The 27415-nt window shown below is 46.0% G+C and overlaps 1 protein-coding gene across 1 annotated transcript; it reads right to left on the bottom strand.

The window, feature by feature from the left end:
• Positions 1-954: 954 nt before the first annotated feature.
• Positions 955-26067, bottom strand: LOC115458675 (X-ray repair cross-complementing protein 6-like; the record flags this gene model as incomplete). Its single annotated transcript, XM_030188505.1, has 2 exons — positions 955-1209; positions 25929-26067. Coding segments are annotated over 2 exons (394 nt in total), but the record flags the coding sequence as incomplete, so codon positions are not given.
• Between the last annotated feature and the right edge of the window lie 1348 nt (positions 26068-27415).

The following is a 27415-nucleotide window of genomic DNA, read 5'->3' as shown; positions in this document are numbered from 1 at the left end:
AGCCTGACGAGTGGTCTCAAATCTTGCAAAAGCTGGAGAAGGCAGAACTAGTACTAGCTGCCTTCAGCACAGAACACTGTGTCCATGCATCTGGTGTGCTGATCCTGATTAGTGCACAAGATCTGCATGTTACTATTAGTACTAATCATTTCTATAGCGCTACTAGACGTATGCAGCACTGTACACAATATATGCAGGTACTTTTTCTGTCCCTAGAGGGCTCACAATCTAAGTTTTTGTATCTGGGGCAATGGAGGGTTAAGTGACTTGCCCAAGGTCACAAGGAGCTGCAGTGGGAATTGAACCCAGGTTGCCAGGATCAAAGCCTGCTGCAATAACCATTAGGCTATTCCTCCACTCCAAGTTTGCATATGACTAGCTTACTGCATTGGCAAGCAAAGCTTTCATGTTACATTCACATTAGTAGCCATGTGCTCAGTCATCAGCTCATAGCTCTAATATGAAACTTCCAGCATTGACTCCTTAGAAATCTTAAGCAAAGATCTACTTATGGACCAGGTAGGCAGACTTCTGTCTGGATCACCATCTGAAAATGTCAGAGTTACTAAGACATTGATCTTAAAGTAAAATGGTGCTCACATCATACCAAGTCAGAGTGTACAAAACAAGCCAACAAACAATTTTAGCATAGGTTTTATGGGCAGCCAAATAGCAGGTAAAGCCTGGTTTCCTTGGATGTAGACAGTGCCAGACATTAAAAATCAGGCCCACCTGGTCCATATACTTGCACAGCTGCCTTGTTCCAGCCTTACTGGGCAATCTCTTATCTGAACGAGCTAAGAAGTAATTATCCATTTTTACTCTCATTTCTATCTTACACTAGTAGAGGCTGAAGCAATACTGTATCTCAATAACATCATGGAATAAGGGAGGCAGCCTGCTAAGCAACCTTTCAGCTGAAGGTATTATGCTACTAGCTATTATGCTACTGACCTGTCTCCCTAAGGTCACTGGCTTTAGTGAATGCCAGATTGATTTTGGTGCTGTCGCCCACATGAGGATGATCATCATTGGTGAACAGCATGATGCGTTTGTGGCTCATTCTCAGCTTGACATCACTGAACAGATTGGCACAGATCCAGAGAGCATGACCCAGAGAGAAGTCCTTGCTGTGGCCAATGTTCTCATTAAAATAAGCTCTCCCCTTCTTCCCTTTGTACTTGTCAAGCTCCAGCACTCGCTTGGCACCTGAGGGGGAAAAAGCATTAATATTCCATGTAAATTTAAATAAGATCAGTGCTTTTTTTGTAGAAAAAAAGGTGCCAGTACTCATTGTGGGCGGAGTCACCACATATGGCTCCACCCCTTATGATAGCCACACCCACATTGGCCACACCCCTTATAGCAGCCATGGTGCATATAAACAGACATCATTGAAAATATACTAGTATAGGAGAAAAAAATATCATGATTTTTTTCATTATAAATAATTTCTGTAAGCTGCTACAGCTCCAGTATACCCAGTGCAAAATAAGACAACAGATGTAAACACTAAAATGAAAATAAAATGATTTTTTCTACCTTTGTTGTCTGGTGACTTTGTTTTTCTATCCATATTGGTCCCAGCCTCTGATTCTGCTGCTCTCTATCTGTTCTCTTAACTCCATTTATTTCTTTCCTTTCCTCTTCTTCATTTCTTGCCCTACATCCATAAGTAAAAGCTGGATCCTCCTCTGCGGAATTGACTGGAGGAGGTACAACATGGATCCAGCTTTTGCCTATTTTCTCCATCCAAGTGCAGTTTTTCTCCTCTCTTTCTTTCCCTCATCTCCATCCATGTGCATCTTCTTTTTTTCTTTCCTCCGCTCCATCCATGTCCAGCATTTCTCCTCTCTCTTCCCTCCCCTGTATCCATATAAAGAAATAATTCTCTCTCCCCTCTCCTCCATCCAAGTGCATTTCTCCTCTCTCCCCGCCAACCCCTCCATCCATCCATGTCCAGCATGTCTCCTCTCTCCCCTGCTCTCCCCTCCCATGTCCAGCGATTCTCCTCTGTCCCCTGTCCTCCCCTGCCATCCATGACCAGCCATTCTCCTCCGTCCCCTGTCCTCCCCTGCCATCCATGACCAGCCATTCTTCTCTGCCCCCTGTCCTCCCCTGCCATCCGTGACCAGCCATTCTTCTGTGCTCCGTCCTCCCCTGCCATCTGTGACCAGCTATTCTTCTCTGCCCCCTGTCCTCCCCTGCCATCCGCGACCAGCCATTCTTCTGTGCTCCGTCCTCCCCTGCCATCCGTGACCAGCCATTCTTCTCTGCCCCCTGTCCTCCCCTGCCATCCGTGACCCATTCTTCTCTGCCCCCTGTCCTCCCCTGCCATCCATGTCCACTGATTATCCTCTCTCCCCTCTCCAGCAATTTTCTCTTCCCTGCCCTCCCCTTCTTCTCCAGCCCCAGCATTAGACCCTCAGCCCCAAACCTCAGCGTCTGTCCTTGGTCCCTTTTTCTCCCAGCCACAGAGTCAGACTCTTCTCCCTAAATCAGCTCCCTTCTCCCAGCCCCAGCAAAATACCCTTCTCTCTCCTCAACCCCTAGCGCCCAGCATGTGCCCTGTTCTCCCATCCCCAGGCTCTGCCATTCATCCAACCCCCAAATCAGACCTTCTCCCCACCCGACGTCGAGATCCAGCGCCCCTGCCCCAGCTGCCCGCCCTCTTTGCTTCCCGACAGCCCTGCTTTCCAGTCCAAACCTCCCCCCCCGCGACGCGTTTCAATCTTTTATTTATTTATTTTTTTTACTTGCAGTCACAGCGCCGGCGTTGTTGAGAGGACCAGGCTCGCCTCCTCAAGCTTTCCTTCCCTTCGGTGTTCCGATTCGCTGCCTCAGTGTCCCGCCTTCCTGTGACGTGTTTCCTGTTTCCGCAAAGGCAGGACACTGAGAGGCAGCGAATCGGAACATCGAAGGGAAGGAAAGCATGAGGAGGCGAGCCTGGTCCTCTCAACCACGCCGGCGCTGTGACTGCAAGTAAAAAAAAAAAAATAAATACAAGATTGAAACGCGTCGCGGGGGGGGGGGGGGAGGTTTGGACCGGAAAGCAGGGCTGTCGGGAAGCAAAGAGGGCGGGCAGCTGGGGCAGGGGCGCTGGATCTCGACGGGCGGCAGGAACGCAAGTCAGGAACCCTAGGGAAAAAAGGTGCCGGTACGCCGTACCGGCGCGTACCGGCACAAAAAAAGCACTGAATAAGATCTTCAACCAGTCTCTACTGTAATAACTAAGGTTAGTTTTAGAGGAAGAATGGATTTTGTACCATTATTTTTATCAATTTTTTCCATGTACAAGTCTACATAATTACAAAACCACAAATCAAGAAAAAAAGTTCCAAAACTGAAGTATAAACACAATTTCAGTCCAGACCAACTGAGTAAAAATGGAAAACAAACCAAGTCTCCATTTATGACGGATTAAAAATACAAGATAGTAATTCTAGCAGCATATTTCCATAAAATAAATGCAAGCAGAATCAGATACCTTTCTACAAAGAAGAGAAAATAAAGTGTGATGCTGTCTCTAGAGCAAGTATTACATTCTCAAAGACAGAAAACTAGGTCCACCAAATTTATTTTTACAAATGGTGTATCAAGACGTTTTTTCTTTCTTGAGTTGTATTTGGTGCATGTCTTCCAGTTGTAGCTCAAGGCGAGTTACTTTTAGGTACAGTAGATGTTTACTGTCACTGCACCATTCAAAAAAAATATTCTTATCTTGGTTTTGACCTTATATTCCTTCGTAAGTCATTAACATGGTTACAAGTATTGAGTGTCTTATTCCTTTGTTCTGTAGGACCTTGCATCCTCTACAACAGTGTTTCTCAAGTCCAGTCCTTGAGTACCCACTGCCAGTCAGGTTTTCAGGATATCCACAATGAATATGAATGAACTTGATTTGCATACACTGCCTTCATTATATACAAATCTTTCATGCATATTCATTGTGGAAATCCTGAAAACCTGACTGGCAAGGAGTATTCCAGGACTAGACTTGGGAAACACAGCTCTAGAATGAAGAGTCAGTGTAGGTAGTGATCCCTCTTTCATCTAGTGGTCCAACTGATTATTTTACTGGCTTCTTGCTTCTTATATACCTAAAAAAGTTTTTACTATGTGTTTTTGCCTCCAACGCAATCTTTTTTTCAAAGTCTCTTTGCCTTCCTTATCAGCGCTTTGCATTTGACTTGCCATCCCTCATGCCATTTCCTATTATTTTCAGTCGGATCCGTCTTCCATTTTCTGAAGGATTTTCTTTTGGCTCTAATAGCTTTCTTCACCTCGCTTTTTAATCATGCCAGCTGTTGTTTGGCCTTCCTGTCTTCTTCCTATATCTAGTCTGGGCTTCCAGTATGGTATTTTTGAATACCATGTAACAGAGAGAGGGAACTAAGTACAAAAAAGGTCCAAGCAGAAAAACAGCACAAAGGGCCTTTAAAAACAAAGGGAACACAGTTCTTTCATCAAAAGAATCCTTTAATAGTAGAATTTGATTGGATTTTTGAATAGCATCCATGCCCAATGTTAACTTTTGACCTTTGCAGCTGCTCCTCAATTTTTTTTTGTTTCCATTTTATCAGAGTCTCTTTTTTGAAAGGTAAATGCTAATATATTGGATTTCCTGCGTGTATTTAATCTAGAGATCAAATCTGATCATAGGTCCTCAGCTTAACTATTAGTTAAATGACAAAATATTTCTTCCTTTTCATTTTAAAAGTGTTACCATGTAACTTCATTGAGTGCCCCCTAGTCTTTGTACTTTTTGAAAGAACAAACAATTGGTTCACGTTTACCCATTCTACACTACTTAGGATTTTGTACACCTCTATCATATCCTCGCCTCAGCCACCTCTTTTCCTAGTGAAGAACCCTAACCTCTTAAGCCTTTCCTCCTATGACTGGAGTTCCATTCCCTTAAATCACTCTTTATTAAACCTTTTCTATTTCAATTTCTGTTTATTGTGAGTCATGTAGTCAATCACAGCATAGTAAACATAAGATAGAAACAAAATAGTATACAAAATTTGAACTTACTTCAACAACTAGTGCAACTTACACTGGGAATACTTTAAACTCTCACATGTCTACCAACGCTACCAAATGTAAAGAAAATTATGCTCACACTTTTCTCCCTCCCTAACGCCCCCCTCCCTCCCTCCCTTAATGGTAAGATACATGGTAGCAAACTTATACACTAAGAGGCATATTTTCAAAGCACTTAGCCTTCCAAAGTTCCATAGGTTCTATGGAACTTTGGAAGGCTAAGTGCTTTGAAAATATGCCTCCAGGTCTCTCACAGGGGTTCACATGTTCATAAGGTGTTCTTTTCCGGCTGGAGTGAGCGTTTGCCAAAAAGGTGTCCAAACACGAAAGAAGGCAGATTCTGAAAACCTCAAATCAGACCTAGCCACTCTCCACTCAAACTTCATATAGTCAATCATTTTGCTGCGCCATTATTGGATTGTAGGACTTTTGGAGGAGATCCATTCTTTCAAGATAACTGCTTTAGCTGTTGTTGTTGCTCTGCGTACAAATCCTTTGTATCCTGCTGGTATAGGGGTGATCAATAATGGTTTTCCAAACAATTAAAGGGGAGTGCGCTTCCATGTAGTGTGCCACAATGTCGAAATATACTGTAATAGATTAGTCCAGAAGGCTGTTATCTTGGGACAGGACCAAAACATATGGCCCAAAGTGGCGCCCTGAGCTAGACACTTAGGACATGCACCGTCCGGAGACACTCCTGCATAGAATGCCCTTCGAGGCGACATATGTATCCTCATTGCAAACTTATAATCCATCTCTTGATGCGACACCAACTTTGAGGAACTCTTGATACTGAGAACAAAATCTTGAAGAGTTGGCCTTGACACTGACACTGCCAGCTCCTCGCTCCAAGATGCCGCCAATGCTGTGTAATTAGGCTCCTGCACTGAGTCTCTAATATGTCTGTGGTGCATCCGCATTGGCACCTTTGTTTGTGATTGCAAAGAAAAGGCGGAGGACAACTCCTCCTGTACATCTTCCGTTAGTGTTGTCCATGGGATGCTATGGACATAGTGCCTCAGTTTGTAATAATGGAACGATCAGAGGGTAGTAACCTGAATTGGTTTTGTAACTCCTCAAACGACCGCATCTGGCCCTCCTCTGTTAGTACATGAACTAAGTAAATTAGCCCGTTCCTCTGCCATCTGGCAAATGCAGGATAAATGTTTCCTGGAGGGAAGTTAGGATTACCACAAATTGCCATAAATGGAGTCGTTCTTGTTGAAAACTGATGGTGACGGCAGATCCACCTCCATGTTGCTTTTGCCGTGGGAAGGATGTGCGAGTCAGTCAATATGGGTGGAAGTGGGCCCCCTCCCAAATGAAGCAGGCAACTAAAATGAGTGTCCCGAGTGAGTGTCGTCTCTATTTTAGTAGCAGAAAATGCTGAAGTTGATTGAAACCAGTCTGAAATATGCCGCATGCTACTAGCTATAGTAAGGTAACGAATGCTCAGCAAACCCAACCCTCCATGCTCCACCGGGACACACAGGGACTTAATGGAAAGTCGAGCCCGCTTTTTTCTCCACAGGAAACATTGTAGATGTTTATTCAATTTCTTCTCGTCTTCTGGCCTGAGGAAGAGTGGCAGAGTCTGAAAGATGTAAATCCACTTCAGCACTAGCAGTATATTGTACAGCGCTATTCTACCTAATAGGGACAGGGGATAATCTGTCCACAACCTCAACTTATGACAAGTCATCTCCATCAAGGGAGTTACATTCTCATGATATAATCTCGTCATATCCTGAGTTATGTACGAGCCAAGGTATTTAATTCTATTCTCTGCCCAAGATAGAGGAGTACCCAATTCCTGTGTGCCCTCAGTTGTAGGGAAAACCCTAAGGCCTATGGATTTATGCACATTTAAGGTAAAGCCTGACATTCTCCCAAATTCTTGAATCATATCCAGCAGCTTTCCCAAAGTAGTCTGCGGCTGAGTAGTAATGATCATGAGATCATCTGCGAAGGACAAGGCCTTAATTGTTTCTCCCCCTACTCGAACCCCTGGGATCTCCCTTGAGTATTTAATGGCCCTCAACAGGGGTTCCATGGCCAGTATAAAAAGCGATGGTGAGAGAGGGCATCCCTGTCTAGTACCCTTTTTTATGTAAAAAGATTGCGACTGAACTCCATTAATTAGCACTGCTGCTTCCGGGCCTGAGTACAGGGCTCTTATGGCCCCAAAGGTCCACCCACCAAACCCCATATGGGTCAACACAGTAAATATGTATTCCCATTCGATCTTATCAAATGCTTTTTCAGCGTCGAGGGAATACATACAGGTTGGAATTTGCTGTTGTTGGCTTGATGCCATGGCCAGTAGTAGTCGTCGAACATTACTAGCCGCTTATCTGGTTTTGACGAAGCCCACCTGCTCCTCTCCAACCAATCTGGGCAGAGTGTTTGATAGTCGATTCGCTATGATTTTGGCCAGGATCTTGAGATCGACATTGATTAAGGAGATAGGTCTATAAGAATTAGCCTGATCCTCCGGGCGGCCTGGTTTATGAATTAACGTAATGAATGCCTTATTGAAGTATGATGGAAATTTACCCTCCCCAATGATCTGTTCATAAAAGTCATGTATCCTGGGGTAGAAGGAGGGGGGCAACAGCTTATAGAACTCCCCTGAGGATCCATCTGGCCCAGGCGCAGATCCCACAGGTAGGGATTTAATTACATCTTGTATTTCTTTAAGATTTAAAGGAAGCTCTAGGTCACTCTGCTCCTGTTCTGTCAAGTGCGGCTGGCCTACCTGATCTAAAAATTGAATGGTCTCTTTGCAGCCTGCGGTCTGAGATGACTCATATAAAGAGGTAAAGAAGTTTTTAAAGATTCCAGCTATCTCCTCACTCTTATTATGGAGTTTCCCCCTATGGTCTCTAAGGGTATCAGTTGGCTTCCGCGGTCCCCCGGACTGAACCAATCTCGTTAAAAAGGCCCCCGACCGATCCCCATATCGTTGAAATTTGTATTTTTGATATGCCATGGAACGTCGGGCTTTCTGATGTAATAAAGAATTAAGGGCCACTGGACTGTGTGGAGTTGTTACTTTGTGGATGTAGTAGAGTGTTTAAGATGTTGCTTTTTAGCTCTTTTAAGGTCTTTTTCTAACTTTAATATTGCTGAGGCAATTTTTTTGTTATGAGCTGAGACATAGGCTATATCATCGCCTCGCAGCACTGCTTTAGCAGTTGCCCAAAATAGGCCAGGTTGATCATTATTGTTGGTATAATCTTCCCATTTCTGAGCTAGATATGATCTAAAATCTTTATCTTGGTACAGGTGAATTGGGAACTTCCACCTCCTCGCCTGCTGGTAGAACCCGGGGGACTCCACATCCATCCACACAATAGAGTAGTCCGAGACCTCCTCCGGACAAATTTCCACATTCAACACCCATGGACAGGTGGTGTGAGAAAATAATATGTAATCAAGTCGGAAGGAAGTCCCATGGGCACGTGATTCGTGGGTGTAGTCTCGTTCTGTTGGATGGAAACTACGCCATGTATCCACCAAATTGAGTTTTTGCATGAAATGAGAAAGAGCACGTGATCTCGGACCTCCTCTATGTGCTGAATGAGGGTTGGAACAGTCATATTGTGGATGGGACACCAGATTAAAGTCACCCATCACCATGAGCTGCATCGAGAGGTAGGGCATACACACTCGGATTAATTGAGCTAAAAATTTAGGATCATAGGTATTTGGGCCATATAAGCCCAGTATCATAAATTCCCTATCTTGTACCCACACCCAAATCAAAATATAGCGCCCGCCCTGGTCCACTTCTACTACCTCAGACTTGACCACCAGGCCTTTCCGGATTAATATGGCCACCCCACCCTTACGATCACCAGATGCGGATGAGTAGACCTCTCCCACCCACTGGCGCTTAAACTTTGCGTGCTCTGCCGCCGAGAGTCTAGTTTCCTGTAGGCAACCCACATCTGTTTTATGCCAGTTCAGTGCTGCTAGTATTTTCGCTATTTTAATCGGAGTTGAAATGCCTCCCACGTTCCACGTGGTGAAGCGTATGGACTTAACTTTTACATTTGTGCAACTTATCCACCGCAGATTCTAAAGGTTTAATGCCATTCCTCGGGCGCCCAGCCTCGCCCAAGGTACCCTGTGACCTAGTTCGCCACCCCGTGTCTATAAAACCCAGTATTATATGTAGGTCCCGTGTGAACCCAGTAAGTCCCGTAAAATGTGCATAAATCATGTATCTTAACCCAACACCCATCCCAACCCCCCTCCCTGACCCAATCCTTTATCCAACCTGCTACTACACATTAACCAAACTGTAACTCTTATGGAAATCAGTGATGGTGGCCTCCCCTCTCCCCCACCACCCCGCACCCCAGGACAGCAAGTTGTTTAACCTTCATTAAATTAGCCTGTTCCACTAACATACTCACAACTTCAACAGTTAGAACTCTTTATCACCCAGATCTCTCTGGTTATTGAAGTTTAATCCTCAAGGAGGAGGAGATCTAAGTAAGTCTGTTGGAACCTCCTGCGGTGCTCTGTAGGTCTGCCATTTCTCCTGGTAATATACTTTTAGGATCGCAGGATATATCAAGGCGAATCTTTGTTTAATGAGAGCTAAAGATTTACATATAGGTCCAAATGCTCGGCGTCATTCTTGTAGTGCAGCAGAAAACTCCTCGAATATTTTAACAGGCGTACCTTCAAAAGAGTCTCTCTTCTGCTGCATCCCACGTAAGATTTCCACTTTATGGATGTAATTGTGTACTTTTATCATAATTACTCTTGGTCGCTGATTTGGGCCTGACTTGCGTCCCACTCGATGGGCTCGTTCAAGGCATAATGGCTCAACACTATCCAACAAGGCGAATTCCGATTTTAGCCACTTCTCTAGTACTTCTGATAAGTGGTGTTCTGGAGTGGATTCCGGGAACCCGATAATCCGCAAATTATCCCGCCTCGATCGATTTTCCAATTCATCTACAAGCTGGGTGTGTTTCTGCACCAACTCTGTGAGCTCCGTCAACCGCGACGACATTCCGGCCTCCTCGTCCTCCACCGCCGACATTCGCTGTTGTAACTCACCCGTTCGCTTTGTGGTTTCCGCCAATAGCGATTCAAGGGAGGTGAGTTGACCCGAGAGTTGCTGGAGTTGTTGAAGTTGCGGTTCCATTGCCGACTTTACAACCACGGTCAGTTGCTGTAACTGCGCGTCGGTAAACTCCGCAGGGATTTTCTCTGGGGCGGGGTTTACGGCCATCTTGTTATAGAGCAGTCTAGTCTTCTCCTCTTTCTTCCCGCTTTTTGGAGGCATGCTGGATTCTGAACGAGTGACAAACAGGTCCATAAAGTCCTTTTCAGTCTCCTCCTCTTGGGGTGGTGGTTTGGAACCGTGGCCCTCTATGCTGGGTGCGGGTGACAGGGCGAGGCCTCAGAAGAGAGCTATACTACGTCTGCTCCCTTCAACTCATCACGTGATCTCCTTATTAAACCTTTTCTAATTCTGCTTTATCTTTTTTGAGATACAGCACACAATACTCAAGGTGAGTTCGCACCATACACCAATATAGAGGCATTATATTATTCTTTGTTTTATTTTCTATCCCTTTCCTTTACACATCTGTAACAGCAGATCAACAGTTTCATGATTGAGTTCTTTCAGTACTCTATTGTGTATACCATCTGGTCCAGGTGTATATTCCTCCCTGAACTAGTCCTGTAAGATGGGCCTGCTAGCCCTCAGATTTGCTGTCATCAGCATAAATTTAGTTTCTCCCTGCAGCTGCATGTAAGCAGAGTGCTTGATCAGTACATGGAAAGTATTGGTCACATGTCAAGGAGAAACAAAGGAAGAACTGAGGCTATGCGGCCCATATATGGCAGATACAAATGGATACAACCTTAATGGTGAAGAGAGAGACTGAGGACCCTCCAAAGTGCAAGATGTTCCACCGGAAATATGGGTTCAGAGAAGAAGGACACTATGAGGCGTATCTATGGAACTTTGTAAGGCTAAGTGCTTTGAAAATGAGCCCCCAGGTGTTTCATACTACTTGTTTGTTAACATGGTTTTTGCACGCTGGGATCACACTTTACTGATAAGGAATTAGCCAATGGCAACTAAGTGTGCATGTGAACAAAAGCAGGGGAGGATGATAGAATAGAGGAAATTGCCATTTTTGTACAAATATAAAAAATAACAGATTACTATATTGTGTAATGGAAGGAAACAGGAAAATCCATATATGAACACAAGTTAGATTAGGAGAAATTAAACTTGTTACAGTATATAAATGAAGACTGAGAAAGTTTTGCTGAGCAGATTTTGTTATTCAATCTTTGCGTCCGGCTTTTCTGTGTGACATCCTGCTCCAGAGAGAACAATTATTTTGTACTGGCTTAGTGAAATACCAATAAAGATTTTTACTGGTTGCACCTACACCTAAGTCTGATTGTCTCTCTTATTCCAGCCCCCTAGGGCTGAATTGTTTTTCCCTCCCCAGGGGAAAGGGATGGGACTACACAAAGGTGATTTACTACTCTTTTTTATATTTAAATTTCTTTATTGATTATCTTTTATAACATTCATAAACGAAATAGTTATCAGAATATCTGAAAATTATACAATAAGAAATACTACATAGAAAGAAAGTTTCCAAATTGCTTTTGTCCACAACATGGAGATCCAAGATATAGGAAAAAATAAAATAATTTGCAATTACAATCTGTTATTAGAGCGGAAGGTATCCCAACAATACAGACAGCAGCATTATTCTGGTTTACTACACCAGAGGGGTTTCTCATACTTTCTTTACTTACTACAAATTCTTGAAGTTTCTTGGGGTCAGTAAAAAGAAAATTATTAGTTTCATAACAAATTAAACACTTACCGTATTTTTCGGACTATAAGACGCACCGGACCATAAGACGCACCTAGGTTTTAGAGGAGGGAAATAGGAAAAAAAAATTTTTCCTCTTTCCCTCCTCTAAAACCTAGGTGCTCCGGTGCGTCTTGTCCGGGTTTTGGACCTCCGTCCCGTACTTACAGGATTCCATGTTCCCTGGTGGTCTAGTGACGTCGGGGCAGGAAAGAGCCCCCTCTTTCCTGCCCATCGCGCTGCTCTCCGTGCTTCTCAATGCTTTCTGACGGTCTCGGCGAGATTCAAAATGGCCGCCGAGAATCTCGGCGGTCATTTTGAATATGGACGAGACCATCAGAAAGCATTGAGAAGCACGGAGAGCAGCGCGATGGGCAGGAAAGAGGGGGCTCTTTCCTGCCCCGACGTCACTAGACCACCAGGGAACATGGAATCCTGTAAGTACGGAACGGAGGTCCAAAAACGCTACCTTCAGACTATAAGACGCACCCCCCATTTTCCTCCCAAATTTTTGGGGAAAAAAGTGCGTCTTATAGTCCGAAAAATACGGTACTAGGAAATTTAACAAAGAAGGTCGCCCCTAGGGCTATCACTCTTGGTTTAAACGCCAAGAGCTCCTTCCTTCTCAACTGTGTTTCTTTAGACAGGTCTGGAAATACATTTATCTTCGATCCCATGAACACTTCATTCATATGTCGGAAATATAAACGCAATAACATTTGTTTTGTCCAATTCAAAAGTGAAAGAGACAAGTAAAGTTGCTCGTTCAAGTTCAACTGATGTTTCTAGCAATTCAGTAACATTTAAAGCCTCACTAGGCCTTTGATCATTTAATCTCAAATTTCTTTTTATATAGTAAACCGGCGGAGAATTATCTTTTGCAATTCCTAAAATTTCTAAGAAATATTTAACAGTTCCAACGGAGAGATAAACGTAGATACAGGAAAATTAAGAAATCTTAGGTTGTTTCTCCTGAGTTGATTTTCAAGAGATTCCATTTTCTTAGCAGTCACATTTTTCTCCTTAATCAATGTAGTTATTACTTCCTTAGATGATTTCATCTCAAATTCTAATCTTTTAAAGTCATTCTTTTGTTCTTCAACTTTATTGGACAATTGTTGAAAATTATTCTTAAGTTCTAGAGAGCGTCTAGAGTGACTATAGCAGGTCTTACCGAACAGCAATCTCCCCCGGGAGCTCTTTCTCTGGGCAGTGTAGGCATTGCGGTAACCCTCGTAGCCCCATCCGATATTTCTCCAGCAAAAAGTTCAGTGGGGGAGCCTCCTTCGAGCGCCTGGACAACCAAGCCCGCTCCGGACGTCTCCAAGCGTTCACTATCCAACACACCGTTGCTTCCGGGTTGCAGCGGGGTCATGCCTTGCGGAGGAGGGTTTAAGGTAGCTCCCTCCGTGCTGCTGTTCACGGCTATCTGCCTGGTTTCCCCTGGAGTATTCGTTGGGACACCCGACATCCGAACTCCGTATTGCTCCAAGGTAGGTTGGCGTGTGGGGGGGTTCCCAATCGGTCCCAAGGAGGCTGGGGTACCGATTTTTCCCTTTTTCCCCATATCTTGGGGACGCACCAAACTACCAACCCAAACTTGAGGTTCAGGAGCACTCACGATGTGCATCCGCTCTCCAGCGCCATCTTGGATCCTCGCCCACACTACTCTTTAATTTGTCAATTTGGCTCATTACATATTCTAGGTTCCTCAGCATTATCACCATTGAAACCCATTTCTAGTACAGGTAGACCTCTTACATCTTCTTTGGTAGAGACCAAAGAGAAGAATTCATTCAGTCTTTCTGCTATGGCCTTGTCCTCCCCAAATACCCATTTCACTATTTGATGATCCAACAGTCCCATGGTTTCCCTCACAGGCTGTTATTACTAGGAGTTTTCACCTCTGTGGCATGTTTCTCTTCATATTCTCTTTTAGCCTTCTTTATCAATGTTTTGCATTTAACTAGCAAGTGCTTAGTTGCTTCTTGTTTTCCTCATTTGGATCCTTTTTCCATTTTTTGAAGGATGTTCTTTTGGCTTTAATAGCCTCTTTCACTTCTCCCTTTAATCATGCTATCATTTGTTCTTTAATACGTGGAATACATTTAGTCTGGGCTTCCAAGATGGTATTTTTAAACAACATTTATGACTGATTTAAAGTTCTAACCTTAGCGTTTGATCCCATTAGCTTTTTTAAAACAATTTTCCTCATTTTATCATAATTTTCAAAAACTAAATGCTGCTACAGTAGATTTCCTTAGGGACTTCACACGCCAGTTAAGTCAAATTCGATCATGTTATGATCGCTGTTCCCAGTGGACCCAACACTGTCGTATTAAGTCCTGCATTCCAATAAGGATTAGATCTAAAATAGCTCCCCCTCTTGTCGGTTCACGGACTTGTTGCTCCAAGAAGCAGTCATTTATTACATCTAGGAATTTTAACTCCCTAGCATTCCCTGATGTGACAATCATCCAATCAACAAAATCACAATAACAATGTTTGTTACTTATCAAAGTTAACCAACCCAGGATAACACTCACCCACACCACAAAATTAGTGGAGAATATAAGATCTTAGAATGCTGTACATATATCCCCTTCTCATTCCAACTTCACAGTAGACAGTGCACCATCACAGGTCTCAAAAAGAATTCCACTAAAAATAGCAACCATTTAATTCATGCTTTACTATACAAAAGGTTATCCAATGGTATGGCTTAAACCTGTGAAAAGGGAACAGCTCAGTCCAAATCTATGAGCTAAGAATACAATAAACGTGCACTTAGCCCAATTTCAGGGTATCTCTTGAAAATTTAATGCAAAAGCTCCCAGCTTAATAGAAATAACTCAATAGCTCTCTTGATAGGATTTCCTGTTTCGCCTCTGTGGCTACATCAGGAGAAATTCCACTGTTCATAGGCACAACATTTCTCAAAATATTGCTATTTTTAGTGGAGTTTTTTCAAGATCCATGATGGTATGCTATCCATTCTTAAGTTGGAATGAGAAGGGGATACATGTAAAGCATTGAGGTCTTTTTTTCTCCATTATTTTTGTGGTTTGGTGGGCATTATCACAAGAATAAGTAACAAGAACTGTTATTGTGATTTTCTTGGTTTAGAATTCTTGCTCCTGATTAGGTTGACAACTGAAAATCACCATTATACTGTTGCCAAATTTGCTAGCTTTCCTAATTTGTTAGCATTTTATTCATTTCTTTCTGGCCCAGCAGACGGGTAGTACAGCCCTACCAGTATACTCTCCCTTCACACATGGAAGGGAAAGAGTATTCCACATTGCTACCTGTTTCCTGCAGAATTTTACAACTTTGCTCGACTCAATTCCCTCTAACATATAGCGCAGCCCACCCCCTCCAATTTGATCCACATTATCATTGCGATATAATTTGTACCCTGGTGCGTCAACAAAACAAATTATGGAGAAAAGGGCACATCTGTATCCAACAATTCTGAAGGGCTCAAGTGTTGCATACCTGAAGCCCCCTGAACAGCCCCCGAAGCAGGCTGCTGAAAAGGAATCACAGCATGAGGAGCCGCCTTGGAGGAGGGAACTGCAGTAAGTGTGCACTGCTCCAAAATGGCTGCCATTCCCATACTCAGGAAGCCATGGTCCGAAACTGAGCCCAAGTCAGCTGAGGCCCCCCCAAAATTGCCGATGACTCCATGGAAAGGAAGAGCAAACGCTGCAGTGACCCAACACCAATTAGCATGCCCCCCCATTTTGAACAAAGCTCAAGAGATTCAAAAGGCACCATTAGAAGATGCCAAGCAGCCCCAATCTCAGAAAGAAAATCCTACTTATCACACCTGAGAGTCAACCTGACGAAAGGACACTGAAAGGCTTCTCTGTACAGAGGCTGAACCAACTCTTTAAAAAGACATGTACCCCCCCTTTTGAAGAGAAAATTAGGTTCTTACCATGGTAATTTTCTTTCCTTTAGTCACAGCAGATGAATCCATTAACTGATGGGTTATGCCCGCCTACCAGCAGGTGGAGATAGAGAACACTGAAAAACCATAGTGCTCTATGGACGGCTAGTTCCATCTGCTTTCAGTATTCGAAAATTCCAAAGCAGAGTGTATCCTCAAAGTAGAATAACATGAACTTTCCTCACAGCGAACGAATGCCCCAGAACAGGAGCAATAATCACACAAAGGAGGGACGATCTCAACCTCCTGTAACAGAACAGAAATCCTGAAGACTGTTTTCCAACTTCTCCCAATGAGGGAACATGTCTGCAGGAAACAACTGAACAAATAGACAGGGAGGGATCATGGATTCATCTGCTGTGATTAAAGGAAAGAAAATTACCAAGGTAAGAACCTAATTTTCCCTTCCTTGTCATCAGCAGCAGATGAATCCATTAACTGATGGGATGTACAAAAGCACTCCCTAGTTAGGGCGGGAATCTTGTCACTCCCCGAGCAAGCACTTGCGCTCCAAACTGCGCGTACCGCTTTGCTGCAACATCCAGCCTGTAATGCCGGATGAAGGAGAGCTTAGAAGCCCAAGTAGCAGCACTACAGATTTCCTGAAGAGAGAGAGCTCCTGTTTTGGCCCACGAAGAGGAAATCGCTCTCGTGGAATGCGCTTTAAATGCGTCAGGCGTAGACCACCCTGACAGCAGGTACGCAGAAAAAATGGTTTCCTTGAGCCAACGGGCTATAGTGGCCTTAGACACTGGAGGCTCTCTTTGAGGACCTGACAACAAGACAAAAAGGTGATCAGAGGTCCTGAAGTCATTTGACATTTGCAGATACTGCAAGAGAGCCCTGCGAACATCCAGAAGATGTAACTACCCAAAAGATTCCGGAAACTCCTCCCTAGTAAAGGAGGGCAGATAAATGGGCTGGTTTAGGTGAAACGCTGAAACCACCTTAGGCAGGAAGGAAGGTACAGTACGCATCGTAACTCCGGACTCTGAGAATTGCAGAAAGGGATCTCGACAGGACAGAGCCTGGAGCTCAGACACACGTCTCGCCGAAGTTATGGCCACCAAAAAGACTGTCTTTAGAGTCACATCCTTCTCTGAAGCTCGCCTCAGTGGCTCAAAGGGCAAACACTGGAGCACCTTCAACACCAGCCCCAGGTTCCAAGCTGGACATGGCAGCCGCACTGGCGGGCGAAGCCGGAGCGCCCCTCTTAGAAATCGGGCAACGTCCAGATGAGCGGCCAGGGAAAGGCCAGAGACCTTCCCTCGAAAGCATGCCAATGCTGCCACTTGCACTCGCAGGGAATTGTAGGCCAAGCCTTTTTGTAAACCATCCTGCAAAAACTCCAGTATTGGCGAGACTGTAGCCCTCGTGGGTGTGATCGCCTTTGAAACACACCATACCTCAAACTGGCGCCAGATCGGAGCATAAGCAACAGAAGTGGACCGCTTGCGGGCCTGCAAGAGAGTGGAGATGACTTTGTTAGAATAGCCTCTCTCTCTCAATTGCGCCCTCTCAAGAGCCATGCCGTAAGACCAAAGCGGCAGGGATCCTCCATGGTCACCGGGCGCTGCATCAACAGGTTCACTACCAGCGGCAAAGGAAGAGGGGCCTCCACCAGTATCCGCATACCATGGCCGTCTGGCCCAATCCGGGGCAATGAGAATCACCACTCCTTGATGTAGCTGAATTCGCAAGAGGACTCGCCCTATCAAGGGCCAAGGAGGGAACACATACAGGAGGCCCGGAGGCCAGGGTTGAGCCAAGGCATCCAACCCCGCCGAGTGAGGACCTCTCCGTCTGCTGAAAAAGCACGGGACTTTGGCATTTGCACTTGATGCCATTAGATCTGCTACGGGCGTTCCCCATTTGACACAGATCTGAAGAAACACAGTCTGCCAGTTCCCACTCCGCTGGGTCGATTTGATGCCTGCTTAGAAAATCGGCTTGCACGTTGCTCTGACCTGCTATGTGAGCTGCTGACAGAAGCTGCAGATGTAGCTCGGCCCAGTAGCACATCTGAGTGGCCTCCGCGGCCAGTGCTCTGCACTGAGTGCCACCCTGTCGATTTATGTAGGCCACATCTGTCGTATTGTCCGACAGAACTCTGACAGTCAGCCCCTCCAGAGTCTTGTGAAAGGCCAGAAGAGCCTGGAATATCGCTCTCAGTTCCAAGCGATTGATGGACCACCCCACAGGCCCTGGGCTTAGCTTCCCTTGCAATGTGCTCCCCAGCCAACCAGGCTGGCATCGGTTATCACCAGGCACCAAGAGGGAAGAGCCAGCGGCATTTCTCACCGCAGCATGCTGTTTGAGAGCCACCACTCCATACTGAGCCAGGCCGCAGGGAGCCACATGAGTCTGCGTTGATAATCCTGGGACATTGGAGACCATCGTTGAAGCAGGGCAATCTGCAGAGGTCTCAAGTTTGCTCTCACCCATGGCACTACCTCCAAAGTGGCCGTCATCGACCCCAGCAGCTGGACAAAGTCCCAAGCTCGTGGGCGAGGCATCCGCAGGAGCAGACGGACCTGATTCTGAAGCTTGCACCGCCTTTGGTCGGGTAGAAAGACAAACCCCCAAATATTTGAGAGATTGAGAGGGGGTTAGGTGACTTTTGGGTATATTGACGACCCAGCCCAGAGATTGCAGTACTGAGACCACTCTGGCTGTGGCCAGATGACTTTCGTCTGCCAAATCCGCTCTGATGAGCCAGTCGTCAAGGTACGGGTGAACCCAGATACCCTGTCGCCTGAGAAAAGCAGCTACTACCACCACAACCTTGGAAAAGTTGCAGGGAGCTGTGGCAAGGCCAAAAGGCAAGGCCCGAAACTGGAAATGTTTTCCCAACAATGCAAACCGGAGAAACCGTTGATGCGGGGGCCAAATAGGCATGTGCAAGTAAGCTTCTTTTAGGTCCAGAGACATGAGAAATTCTCCTGGCTGTACTGCCGCAATGACGGAGCACAGGGTTTCCACGTGAAAATGTCACACTCTTAGAGCCTCGTTGACTGACCTTAAGTCGAGGAGGCACCACAAAGTAAATGGAGTAGCGACCGCAGCCGCGTTTGGCGGGAGGCTCAGGGATCACTGCTCCAAGGTGCAACAAGACTTGTAAGGTCTCCTCTACCGCCGCCCGTTTGACGGCAGTACCGCATCGGGACTCCACAAACACATATCTCACCAGGACGCTGAATTCCAATCGGTAACCTTCTCTGATCAGGTCCAGGACTCACACTGATCGGAGGTAATCTTGGTCCATTCCTCGAGAAAGAGGGAAAGACGTCCTCCTACTGCAGGAATCGAGGAATGGACCAGCGCCCAACTCCAGGCCTTGAACCGGCCGCTGCGGAACGCTTGTCCGAGCGAAAGGAGTTCCTCTGCTGAAAATGGCACGTTGAGAAACCCCAGCAGAGCGCCTCGGGCGATATCTGCGAGCTTCAAAGAAGCGAGGTCTGGAAGAGGAGGGCCACAAAGAATCCTTGGAAGAAGGCCTCGGCCTATCCTCGGGTAAGCGCTAGGGTTTAGGGTCCCCCAGGTCTTTCACAATCTTCTCCAGCTCCTCTCCAAATAACAAGTGGCCCCGAAAGGGAAGCTTCACCAGCCTGTGCTTTGAAGCCATGTAAGCCGCCCAATGCCATAGCCATAGAAGGCGGTGGGCCGCAACTGCCACAGACATCTGTTTAGCCGAAGCTCTGACCAGATCATAGAGGGCGTCAGCCAAAAATGACAGGGCCGACTCCATCCGCGGTGCAACCTCAGCGAGGGACTCGCACCATCAGCGGGCTGTTCCACTGCCCGTTGTAACCAAGAAAGGCAGGCCCGGGCAGCATAGGAACTGCATATAGAAGCCCTTAAGGCGAGGCCAGAGATTTCAAATGACCGTTTCAACGCGGATTCAAGCCACCGGTCCTGTATATCTTTCAGGGCAACCCTTCCCTCTAAGGGGAGGGTGGTCCTCTTAGTCACCGCCGTGACCAAGGCGAACACTTTAGGCATCTCCAAAGGGGCCAAGTGCTCCTCACTTAGAGGGTAAAGCTGACCCATAGCCCTGGCCACTTTCAAAGGCCCTTCGGTTTCAGACCAATGAGCTGAAATAAGCTCTTGGATGGAGTCATGCACAGGAAAGGCTCGAGCAAGCTTCTTAGTACTCGCCATCCTCGGATTAACAGAGGAGGCCTCGCCCTTGGCAGGATCATACTAACTAACTACTAACTAACAAACATTTCTAAAGCGCTACTAGGGTTACGCAGCGCTGTACAATTCAAACATAGAAGGACAGTCCCTGCTCAAAGAGCTTACAATCTAAAAGACAAGAGAACAATCTAAAGACAAGTGAACAATCTAGAGGACGAGTGAACAGTTAACCTGATAGGGTGGATGGATTGGGGCATTTTATATTTCTCGAGCGGTTAGGCGCCGAAGGCAGCATTGAAGAGGTGAGTTTTAAGCAGAGATTTGAAGATGGGTAGGGAGGGGGCATGGCGTATGGGTAAAGGAAGATTGTTCCAGGCATAGGGTGAGGCAAGGCAGAATCAATCGAGAGGGCCTGCAAGGCGTCCGAAATGAGCGCTGGCAGCTCATCGCGGTGGAAAATCCTCACAGCATTGGGATCATCCAGATCCCGTGGCAAACCGGCACTTTCCTCTGGCTCTTCAGACCAAGAGGCCCTGCCAGAACCCTCAGAATCCACACCGCCCGACCACAGGGGGGGGGGGGGGGGGGGAAGAGAAGTGCGCCACTCTTCAACAGGGAATTTACCCGTCTGTGTTTTGCATCCTTCCAACGCTCGAGGGAATCAGCCAGCCCCGGGCCATCAACACCCGGGGGGAAAACCAGGTAGCAGCGCAGTGTCAGACACGTGCGGCAGAGCTCTTTTCAGCATGAAAGCTTTATGCATTAAAAGCACAAACTCCGGGCAGAAACACTCACCCTGACCCTCCGTCTCCAAATCAGGAGAAACGGGAGCTCCTCTGGTAGCCTTTAACCGAAGCGTCCCCCTGCACTCAGACTCCTCTGCAACAGCGAGGGTCGAGGTGTGCGGCGCTTACAAAATGGCGCCCGCTGCCAGCTCCATTGACCAGGAAGAATCATCGCTCGCCATGCTCGTACTAGCTCTAGCGTCTAAAGAGCACGTCTTACAGAGCCCCGCTGCTGATCTACGTTTACCACAACGGGAGCAGCGTTTAACTGCTTCAGCAGCCATCGTCCGACGGGACGGAATTATATAAGTAAAATGGCGGCTTCGCGGCAAAACTTACCCCAATCAGAACGGCGTCCGCGGGACCTCCCCAGAGGAGCTGGGCACCACTCTCACCTCAAAAGACCGAGTCAAACGAGCTCCGGTCAAGCTGCATGTGGAAAATAGCCTCAGAATAGCCACGCAGAACCAATGCGTATTCCTTTTTTTTTTTTTTTTTTTAAATGCTGTGAGGAAAGTTGGAGGCAGGCAGCAACAGAGGTACTCCGGTAGGCAGGGGGACAGGTAAGGCAGGGAAAGGGCGAACCTATATGCCTTCAAAGTGGGCACCACAAGCCACAACACCCCTGCTTCAACTGGCAAAAGCACAGGAGCCACCCCTGGCAGAATTTTTCCAGGAGCTGATCAAGCTACATCCACACCTGCTGGGAGATAGAGCAATACTGAAGGCAGATGGAGCTAGCCGTCCATAGAGCACTATGGTTTTTCAGTGTTCTCTATCTCCACCTGCTGGTAGGCAGACATAACCCATCAGTCCCTGCTCAAAGAGCATACAATCTAAAAGACAAGAGAACAATCTAAAGACAAGTGAACAATCTAGAGGACGAGTGAACAGTTAACCTGATAGGGTGGATGGATTGGGGCATTTTATATTTCTCGAGCGGTTAGGCGCCGAAGGCAGCATTGAAGAGGTGAGTTTTAAGCAGAGATTTGAAGATGGGTAGGGAGGGGGCATGGCGTATGGGTAAAGGAAGATTGTTCCAGGCATAGGGTGAGGCAAGGCAGAATCAATCGAGAGGGCCTGCAAGGCGTCCGAAATGAGCGCTGGCAGCTCATCGCGGTGGAAAATCCTCACAGCATTGGGATCATCCAGATCCCGTGGCAAACCGGCACTTTCCTCTGGCTTTTCAGACCAAGAGGCCCTGCCAGAACCCTCAGAATCCACACCGCCCGACCACAGGGGGGGGGGGGGGGGGACGAGAAGTGCGCCACTCTTCAACAGGGAATTTACCCGTCTGTGTTTTGCATCCTTCCAACGCTCGAGGGAATCAGCCAGCCCCGGGCCATCAACACCCGGGGGGAAAACCAGGTAGCAGCGCAGTGTCAGACACGTGCAGCAGAGCTCTTTTCAGCATGAAAGCTTTATGCATTAAAAGCACAAACTCCGGGCAGAAACACTCACCCTGACCCTCCGTCTCCAAATCAGGAGAAACGGGAGCTCCTCTGGTAGCCTTTAACCGAAGCGTCCCCCTGCACTCAGACTCCTCTGCAACAGCGAGGGTCGAGGTGTGCGGCGCTTACAAAATGGCGCCCGCTGCCAGCTCCATTGACCAGGAAGAATCATCGCTCGCCATGCTCGTACTAGCTCTAGCGTCTAAAGAGCACGTCTTACAGAGCCCCGCTGCTGATCTACGTTTACCACAACGGGAGCAGCGTTTAACTGCTTCAGCAGCCATCGTCCGACGGGACGGAATTATATAAGTAAAATGGCGGCTTCGCGGCAAAACTTACCCCAATCAGAACGGCGTCCGCGGGACCTCCCCAGAGGAGCTGGGCACCACTCTCACCTCAAAAGACCGAGTCAAACGAGCTCCGGTCAAGCTGCATGTGGAAAATAGCCTCAGAATAGCCACGCAGAACCAATGCGTATTCCTTTTTTTTTTTTTTTTTTTTAAATGCTGTGAGGAAAGTTGGAGGCAGGCAGCAACAGAGGTACTCCGGTAGGCAGGGGGACAGGTAAGGCAGGGAAAGGGCGAACCTATATGCCTTCAAAGTGGGCACCACAAGCCACAACACCCCTGCTTCAACTGGCAAAAGCACAGGAGCCACCCCTGGCAGAATTTTTCCAGGAGCTGATCAAGCTACATCCACACCTGCTGGGAGATAGAGCAATACTGAAGGCAGATGGAGCTAGCCGTCCATAGAGCACTATGGTTTTTCAGTGTTCTCTATCTCCACCTGCTGGTAGGCAGACATAACCCATCAGTCCCTGCTCAAAGAGCATACAATCTAAAAGACAAGAGAACAATCTAAAGACAAGTGAACAATCTAGAGGACGAGTAAACAGTTAACCTGATAGGGTGGATGGATTGGGGCATTTTATATTTCTCGAGCGGTTAGGCGCCGAAGGCAGCATTGAAGAGGTGAGTTTTAAGCAGAGATTTGAAGATGGGTAGGGAGGGGGCATGGCGTATGGGTAAAGGAAGATTGTTCCAGGCATAGGGTGAGGCAAGGCAGAATCAATCGAGAGGGCCTGCAAGGCGTCCGAAATGAGCGCTGGCAGCTCATCGCGGTGGAAAATCCTCACAGCATTGGGATCATCCAGATCCCGTGGCAAACCGGCACTTTCCTCTGGCTTTTCAGACCAAGAGGCCCTGCCAGAACCCTCAGAATCCACACCGCCCGACCACAGGGGGGGGGGGGGGACGAGAAGTGCGCCACTCTTCAACAGGGAATTTACCCGTCTGTGTTTTGCATCCTTCCAACGCTCGAGGGAATCAGCCAGCCCCGGGCCATCAACACCCGGGGGGAAAACCAGGTAGCAGCGCAGTGTCAGACACGTGCAGCAGAGCTCTTTTCAGCATGAAAGCTTTATGCATTAAAAGCACAAACTCCGGGCAGAAACACTCACCCTGACCCTCCGTCTCCAAATCAGGAGAAACGGGAGCTCCTCTGGTAGCCTTTAACCGAAGCGTCCCCCTGCACTCAGACTCCTCTGCAACAGCGAGGGTCGAGGTGTGCGGCGCTTACAAAATGGCGCCCGCTGCCAGCTCCATTGACCAGGAAGAATCATCGCTCGCCATGCTCGTACTAGCTCTAGCGTCTAAAGAGCACGTCTTAAAGAGCCCCGCTGCTGATCTACGTTTACCACAACGGGAGCAGCGTTTAACTGCTTCAGCAGCCATCGTCCGACGGGACGGAATTATATAAGTAAAATGGCGGCTTCGCGGCAAAACTTACCCCAATCAGAACGGCGTCCACGGGACCTCCCCAGAGGAGCTGGGCACCACTCTCACCTCAAAAGACATAGGCAGACATAACCCATCAGTTAATGGATTCATCTGCTGCTGATGACAAGGAAATTCTACAATTTTTTTTTAAATACAGGAAGGAGACTCGTTCAGATGGGGGAGGGGGAAGAGGGGGAAATGCCCAGCACCACCAGGTGTTCCCTGCACTGCCTAAGACAACTAGCAATACCCATAAATACATACATAAGACGATAAGAGTAGCCATACTAGGTCACACCAATGGTCCATCTAGCCCAGTATTCTGTTTTCTGAACAGTGGCCAAGTCAGGTCAAAAGTACCTAGCAGAAACCTAAATTGTGGCAACACTCCATACTACAAATCCCAGGGCAAGCAGTTGCTTCCCATGTCTGTCTCAATAGCAGACTATGGACTTTCCCTCCAGGAAATTTGTCCAAACCTTTTTTAAACCCAGATACGCTAACCGCTGTTACCAACTGGCACCAGGGGAACTGGACCAGGTGTAGCGTCTAAGTCAATCCAGGAGAAGTGCTAAGGCACGCCCACCACCTGCTGGAGATAGAGGAATACTTAGCCGTTTCACTGTTCACTGCCTATTAGGGCACAACCTCATTTTGTGTTCTCTATCTCCACCTGCTGGCAGACAGGCATAACCTACAAGTCCTAGATTGATCTGTTAGCAACAATAAGGAGCATTTATTTGTCGTGTGTCAAGGGCGAGAGGGGGGGATAACTTTCTACAGGTTTGAGACCCATTCCTAGGACCTCTAACCAAACATTTACGTAGTGCGCTGCTAAACTTTTCCTGACTTGGATCTAATTAAACCACCTATCTTTCAAAGGTAGAAGGGATGGGTGCGATGGGGATTGGGGGTAAGGTGAGGATAGAGACTGGTTGATGGAGAAATGGGAAAATTTTATAATCGTTGCATTGTTTAAAGCGGCTATGGTCTTGATATGTTTTTACACTGTTAACCGAGGAATGTTCAGAATGTGGTTATCAAGCTTATTATGGAAGAAAAAAGTGTGACCAGATTGTTGAGGGAGCCCATGACTGTCAAACTGAGGCATGTCTTCATTTCAAACTGATTTTTTAATGTACAATTATAGAGATGTCCCACAGTATTTAGCAAAGGCTATTGTCCTATATGAATCACCAAGGGCACGTAGGTCCTTGCTGACAGGTCTTTTATACCCATGTTGAAGTGATTGTTGATTGACAGCAAGCATTTGACATCATGAGGCCCCAGTTCTGGAACAAATTTCCTCTGATATTGTGGATAGAGTTGAATATTCTTCAATTTTGGAAGCAGTTAAAGGTGTTTCTTTTTTAAAAAAAAAAAAAGCATTGGGGAAGGGGTGGATTTCTAATTTATGTATTCACTATTCAACATTTTAAAATTTGTGTTTGGCTTTTGATTGTACTCTACTTTGGCACAGGTAACTTAGCTAAAGGCAGAATATCAACTTGAAAATTTTCGCTGATTTTCACAATATAAAAATTAAGCTTAACAAAAATGAAAGGTTCCAGTCAGCGTTACATAAATACGGACTATTACTGTGAGAGACTAAATGCATTTAAATGAAAGGTTTGCTTACAAAGACCAGAAAGTGACTCAGTTAAGAGATCAGGGTTCCATAATGTTCAAAGGACAGCAGGGCAGGACTAACAAACATTCATAGGATTGTACAGTTAAATCCTTTGTACACAATGATGCAGGGTGCAGTACAAGAAAAGATGCAGGAAACTAAAGCAAATATTGCACTGAAGTAGTTCACAATATAAAAGGGTAGTAGTTCATCAGGGGTTACATCTGTTGTACTTAACTTGGAACACTTAAAATGGTCATTCAATTACCTGGCGTGTCCAGTTCATGTAGGACATAGACATGCTCAAAATTCACAGAGTTCTTGTGCTTGTCCGTGCCAAAGAACACCACACCTAAGAGATCCCGCTCACTATTGATAATCTTACTGGTATACACACTCCTGATGCACTGGAAAACAGAGCACAATTATGAATCATTCTGTGACCCTATCAAATTACAGTTCTCATGGAAAAGCCAGTACAAGTTTATTCTGTAGTTTTAAGTTGGTATCAATTCTGAACCCAACAGTTTTTTTCCTGTTCCTTCAGGACTATCAGCAAAAATCAGACCTAAAGCTGGAAACTGGTATCATTCACAACTACCAGGGAATGTTTGTATCCTCTCCCAACTTGCTTTTAGTTCAGCTTTTACAGTGTCTACAAAGCAGGAGTCATACATCAGAGGGTCTTTCCAGGTCCTGAAACGACTAAATCTGGCCACTAAGTGTCACTTTTGTACAATGATTTTTCCTTTTATTTTTGAAATGTAGTAAAATATTATCAAATATTCTCATTTTAAATGTAAAAGACATGCTATGCTACAATATTTATGCTACAATATGTTAAAAGCTTCCCTCTGCCACAACTTTACTCTTTCTTCCTCTGCTTTTAAAAGAATAGGCAAAGGACAGCCCAAACAACAAAAGCCCATTATTCCTTTTACATTTTTAAGATTTCTGACATTTTTTCCAGCCCAGCCACAAGCTCTTTGCTCTTGCTAATGTGTCATTTACAAGCTGTGCTGCAGTATACAGAGGTGACAGCAGTATGTCATTCTGTGACAGCTTTCTTCCACAAATTAGAGAAATATCTAGGGCAGGGGTGGGCAACATCGGGCCATCAAGGGCCACAATCCAGCTGGGTTTTCAGGATTTCCCCAATGAATAAGCAGGAGATGTAATTACACACAGTGGAGGCACTGCATACAAATAGATCTCATACATATTCACTAAGCACAGTGGGCATTATAAGTGCGGACAATATGTGTATTGCTGCTTGAGTATTGAAACGGAGAGGGACAAGATTTCACACACTTGGAGAGTTTAAATTACGTTCATATACTAAATCTAAATGTAAACAAGTAATTTACGGAATCATATGTCCTTGTGGAAAAAACGTACATTGGTCAAACCATCAGACCAGTGAAGTGTAGAATAGCTCAGCATTTAAGCAATTTGCAGCGATGGGAGGTACCTCTGGTCATGCATTTGAATCAGTTTCACCACTGACCATCAGATTTGCGACTCATAGTGTAATGAGGGGGAAGGGGGATATTGCTTCAAATTTAATGCAAAAGGAGCAGAAATGTATATATATTTGGAATACTGTGGAACTGGTAGGACTCAAAGAAGCAGAATGGTCACAGTTATGACTTCAAAGACTAATAACACAAGTGTGTTTAGAAAAACTTAACTAATTAGCAAGCAATGGGCATATTGCATATATCCGAAGAGTTAATATATCGGAACGTCATTTCC

This window comes from Microcaecilia unicolor, unplaced genomic scaffold (genome assembly GCF_901765095.1).
Source record: "Microcaecilia unicolor unplaced genomic scaffold, aMicUni1.1, whole genome shotgun sequence".
Taxonomy (NCBI): Eukaryota; Metazoa; Chordata; class Amphibia; order Gymnophiona; family Siphonopidae; genus Microcaecilia; species Microcaecilia unicolor.
The sequence above is the reverse complement of the archived record's forward strand: the minus strand, read 5'-3'. Positions and strand labels throughout refer to the sequence as shown.